The 5,757-nt window shown below is 38.8% G+C and overlaps 1 protein-coding gene across 4 annotated transcripts in view; it reads left to right on the top strand.

Annotated features, from left to right (window-relative positions):
- Positions 1–3,567, top strand: part of CGRRF1 (cell growth regulator with ring finger domain 1) — a 23,072-nt gene extending 19,505 nt beyond the window's left edge. For 3 of the 4 annotated variants that reach the window (XM_015566508.1, XM_006767698.2, XM_015566509.1), the window contains 2 exons: positions 2,355–2,462; positions 2,671–3,567. In XM_015566508.1, the coding sequence (XP_015421994.1) occupies positions 2,355–2,462; positions 2,671–2,991 (429 nt within the window). In that variant the 3' untranslated portion in view covers positions 2,992–3,567. The remainder of the gene's footprint in view (positions 1–2,354; positions 2,463–2,670) is intronic. The other variant, XM_006767699.2, reaches the window with a different exon arrangement.
- Positions 3,568–5,757: the final 2,190 nt, after the last annotated feature.

The following is a 5,757-nucleotide window of genomic DNA, read 5'->3' as shown; positions in this document are numbered from 1 at the left end:
ATTTGCTTATCAGGTCCCTGACCCAATTGGAATGAAGATTCCAGGGCCCTGCTGTGGCTGTGGGCGGCTTATTCCCACAGGGGCGCCTGGGCCCTGGCCCTGAAGTGTTAACAATTATTTTTTTGCCTATGTTTCCCTGCCTTGGTCCTTCTCTGTGTTTTTAATCAGCAGGCTCTCCCCTTTTTTTTCTGTTAAATCTTGTTTCTCCCATCTCTTATCTCTCAGATTGGCCTAATGGTAGAACTAAAGTATAATTGTTAGTATATTTTATAATAATGTTCTCTGTTCTTTTTTGTTTGTTTTTCTTGTTACTCCTCACCTGAGGATATTTTTTCTATTGCTTTTCAGAGAGAGTAGAAGGGAGTGAGGAAGTAGGGGAGAGAGAGAAGGAGAGAGGGAGAGGGAGAGAAACATCGATGTGAGAGAGACACGTTGACTGGTAGCCTCCCTCATGTGCCTTGACTGGGGGCAGGGAGCAAACCCACAACCTAGGTACGTGCCCTTGACCTGGAATCAAACTCCTGACCCTTCGGTTTCAGACTGACACTCTGACTACTGAGCAACACCAGCCAGGGCATGTTCTCTGTTATTAATTTTAAAAGCAAACTGAGCATTTCATAATTCTTTTTCATAAATGGTTTTTCAGTATTTTATCTGGGAATCAGAGACTCTAAATCTAAAAAAAAAAAAAAAAATTAAACTCTCCCATTCCTATTGTAACAGTACATTTAGATAATATAGCTAGTCATTAGTTTGTTGTTATAGTAGATAAAGGAAAGCAGGGATTGTCATTGCAAGATTTTGGCTCTAAAACTTTTTTATTTTTACATAATTGTATCAGTTTGTTTTTTGTATTACTCATAGAATATATGCTTATGGCAGGAAATAACATTAGAAAATCTAGATAAGCCAAAAGAAAAAAGTATAATCACTTTTATTCTATCATCCAGATATAACCACTTTGAATATTTGTATCTTTCCAGATCTTTATATATGTAATTTGTTGTTGTTGTTGTTGTTAATTTTCATCTGAGGATATTTTTTTCCATTGATTTTCAGAGCGAGTAGGAGAGAGGAAGGGAGGGGGAGGGGGAGAGAGAGGAAGAGAAACATCAATGTGAGAGCTTAATATTGATTGGCTGCCTCCTGCACTCCCCTGACCCAGGTATGTGCCCTGACCAGGAATCAAACTGGCAACCCTTTGGTCATAGGATGAGACCCAACCAACTGAGCCACACCAGCCAGGGCTGAATTTTTTTTTTTTTAACATTTCCACCATATATGAGTGTGATTATTACTCCATAGAGTGTATTGACAAGCTTTTGAATTTTTGTTAATCTGATGTGTGAGAAATATTTCAGTAAATTTTTGATTTGCATTTATCATGTTGTGAGTAAAATTGAACATCTTTTAATATGGCTAAGGACCATGATTATATGTTTTGTGAATTGTCTATTCATGTCTTTTGCCCATTTTTCTATGAGATATTTGGTTACTTTCTCTTCAATTTTTAAAGTTGTTCATTAGTTAGGGATATTAGCCCTTGGTCTGTGATCTACATTGCGAATATTTTATTCCAGCTTGCTAATATGTCTTTTAACTTTGCTTATGGTGCTTTTTTATTATGCAGGTTTTTCATTTTTATATAGTCAAATGTGTCAAATTGATCTGCCTCTAGGTTTGAGTTACAGTTAGAAAGTCTTTCCTTACATTGAGACTAGAAAGAAATGCACATGTTTTCTACTAGTATTTGTATAGTTGTTTTTTTTACAATTAGATTTCTTATGCTTTTGGAGTTTATTCTTGTGTATGGTATGAGGAGTACATCTAATTTTTGTTTTTCCAAGTAGCTATTCAGTTGTCCTAATACTTTTTATTAAAAAGACTCGCTTTGCCAGTGATTTGAAATGCCATTTTTGTCATATTTGTATATATGATTTCTGGACAGTTTATTCTGTTTCAGACACCTGTCTATCCATGTGCTAGTACCACACTGTTTTAACTCTAGAGGCATGGTAGTATGTTTTAATATCTGACTGTGCTTACTATCCTCTCCCCCATAGCTTTCTTTTCAGTATTTTGCCAGCTGTTCTTATGTGTTATTTTCCCATATTGAGAATTTTAGAGTCAACTCAGCTATTTTGTTGGGATCACATTAAATTTGTAAACTAGTATAATTTTAAAAACTCTGGAAAAAATATGTCAGTAACTGGTTTCTCTATAGTGACTGATTTGAATAAATTATTGTAAGTTTTCTAATTTATCAGCTTATTTTTGTTTGAGAAATATTTTCACATATCTGTGAAATAATATAAAGAGGTTAAGTACTGACTGGTGTTCAATTTTTATTTTAGATTTCCATGGTGTCAGTAATTCATATTCCTGATAAAACTTATAAACTGTCCTGTAGAATATTATGTCAATATTTACTCCCGACTCAAGGTCAATTTCATGATCTTAAGGTAAGTTGTACCCTTGTAGTCTTATCTTTGTTTCTCATTTGCAGTTTCAAAGAATGACCATTTATCAAGGGATGTATTTTTACAGTTAGTTCCCATAGAAGTTAGCTATTATTTGCTAGCTCATAAATTTTGAGCATCTCTTATGACCCTCTGAAGAGTAATTGACATTTGTAATCATCTTTAAACTTGTTTCTTTGATTTTTTTCAGCAACTTTTCATGTCTGCAAATAATAATGCCACTCCTCCCAGCAATTCCTCTCCAGACGGTGAAAGCACAGATCGCAGCTTGTTGGAAAAGGCTGGACTTTCTGAAAGTGACGTAGAGCCTCCGGAGGAGAGCAGCAAGGACTGCGTTGTTTGCCAGAACGGGACCGTGAACTGGGTGCTCCTGCCCTGCAGGCACACGTGCTTGTGCGACGGCTGTGTGAGGTATTTCCAGCGGTGCCCCATGTGCAGGCAGTTCGTTCAGGAGTCGTTTGCACTTCGCAGTCAAAAGGAGCAAGATAAAGACAAACTGAAAACTCTCTGAGGATGTTGTTACAACTGAAAAGTACAATTACCACTCAAGACGCAGAAATTTGTGTTCTTGGAATTAATCATAACATGGAATGTACGGTGTTGACTGTCAATGACAATTCTATTTTAACTTCATATTTGTACGGTACCTGGATGATGAAACTTAATTATTCCGTCCTGTTCCATATTGTAAATGCTGGAATACCATCTGTGTTATACATAAAAATGCATTCAGCTCTTGAGAAGAAAGCAAATGTCTGGCCTTTTATCAGCTATGGGATTTCATGTAATTAGAAAATTTCCAAAAAAGCAATCCATCTCAAATTTGAGTAAGTAAAAGTCTTTTTCTGAATGTTTTTCCTTTGACATAATTTAGGGTGCAATTGGGGAAAAATTGAATTCTCAAAGTAATTGTATGTTCCCCAGTTTACAGAGGAGTTGGAAAGGGCTTCTAACTAAGTCGTTTCCTGAAATAGCAGTTTTTATAAATATCCATCTGTTTGGTTTCTAATTTTTCTTATAGCCACATAAACACAAGCCGTAATTTTTAAATACAGCTTCTTAAATTATAAATGCAAGATACAATTCTTGACTGTTCTCAGTGTGTCCTAGATTGAAATGGTGCTCATTTATAGGAAGCAGATATATAAAACAAGAATAATAACATTTCTCGGATAATTAAATTTACTGCCAAATAGGATTAGATTAGCAGGCTGTGGCCTACCGGGGAAGATCTGTGAGACTCTCAGTGCCTTACCTTAGGTTTCTTCCTGTACAGCAAATCCATCCAAAACTGGAGGGATTTAGAGCCAGAAAAACCACTAACAGAAACACATGACTATTTTCTTCTAGTGTGTTTTTATTACAAGCTAGGGGCCCACTGCATGAATTTGTGCACTTTGAAAGGAACTGTGGGCCGCGAGGCTGCTGTGGGCACAGGGTGAGGTCTCAGCCTATCCTCTGTGCCCCCGCCCAGCCCTTCCCACCACAGCTCCCAGTCCCCTGTCTGCCGGCAGCCCTGCTCCCGCCACCACCGCTGCTCACACGCACTGATGGCGCTGGTCCCAGAGTGACTGAGGCCGGCATCATCAGTGGGTGTGAGTGGCAGCTGCTGCTTCGATTGCCCCTCAGGAGCAGGGGGAGGTAGAAAAGCCCTCAGGGGCAATCGGGGCCAGCAGCCACTGCTCATACCTGCTGACAGCGCTGAGCAATCAGGACCGGGACGGCCGGGTGCTGGCAGCAGGTGCGAGTGGCAGCTCCGGCTGCGGGTATGAGTGGGGCCGGCGCTGGCCGTGGGTGTGAGAAGGGCCATTGCCGGCAGCAGGTGCAAGAGGTGGCTGCCGGCCCCAGTTGCCCCTTAGGAGCAGGGGGAGGTGGAAAATGGTAAATTACTTTGTTTATTCTTTGTTATATTCTTGGAAGAGTTGAGGAACTTGATGGGCAAAAAGGCCCACCCCCCACTCTTTCTAAGATGACTAAGAAGAACAAGGTAAATCAGAGCTTCCTGTGTCTTCAGCAGAAATTGCATTCAACTCACCAAGAAATCAGATCATAGCAAATAAACTGTGACATTCAAGGAGAATTTTAAGTCTTTTTCATCTTGCTTGTATTAAGAATAATGCCTTATCGTTGTGTTAGCATTTTTACATAACATCATTTCATTCTAATCAAATATAGCACTCTCAAAAAGACATTACCTAATCTCCATTCTATAAACCAAATCAAACTTTGATCTGCATTCAACAGCTATGTAATAAACACCTTCTTGGGGCCAGATACCTTTGAGGAGTCTGGGCTACAAAGAATCAGGAAAACTCCTGGCCTCAAAGTAGTTGTGCCTAAAAGGAGCATTGGTAGCTTATTAGGAGCACATCCCACCTCAGATATTCCTAAGGCTTGTTCTGACCCTGCCGCCGGAAGCAGGGCGGTCAGAAGCCGCAGCCCCTCTGTGGTTAGCGACCAGTATAACCGTTCATCTGAGAAACTCACTTTCTGGTGTAAATTGGAGAATATTCAGAGGCCACTTCCTCCATCCCAGCCATCCTGCTTCCCTTTACAGATCTGTTTGTACCTAAACTGTCCACCTGTACTCTTACTCCATTTTTCAAAACTTTTTATTGTGGTAAAGTATAGCATAAAATTTACCATTTTAACCATTCTGAAGTGTACAATTCAGTATGAAGTACATTCATATTGGTGTACAACCATCACCATTATCCATCTTCAGAATTTTTTCATCAACCCAAACTGAAACTCTGTACCCATCAAATAATAACTCCTCACTACCCCTCCCTTTCCCCTGGTAACCACCAGTATTCTTCTGTATTTATGAACTTGACTCTTCTAGGTACCTTATTTACATGGAATCGTATAGTATTAGTCCTTTTCTCTCTGGCTTATTTCGCTGAGTATAATATTTTCAAGGTTTATGCTATAGTATGTATCAGAATTTCTTTTTAAGGCTGAATATTATTCTGCTGTGTAAATATAGCACATTTTGTTTATTCACCCATCATTTTTCATAACTTAAAGATGACTTGCCCTTAGCTTCTCTTGCTGCAGTTGAAAGAATTATTTTTCCTGCCCTCCTAAATCTGAGGGATTTGGTAGGTAGTCAAGTAAAAACAAGCAAACTGACTCTTAGAGGCTTATGCCAGAATTTTCCAATAACAATGAATAGTGACTTTGTGCAAGAATGTCAACAAAAACATTGCATTTGAATGTATTATTAGACAAAATAGTTGGTTTATATCGATTAGTTGTTACTTTAAAAATACAA

This window comes from Myotis davidii, unplaced genomic scaffold (genome assembly GCF_000327345.1).
Source record: "Myotis davidii unplaced genomic scaffold, ASM32734v1 scaffold281, whole genome shotgun sequence".
Lineage (NCBI taxonomy): Eukaryota > Metazoa > Chordata > Mammalia > Chiroptera > Vespertilionidae > Myotis > Myotis davidii.
This window is presented reverse-complemented; position numbering and strand designations above follow the sequence as displayed.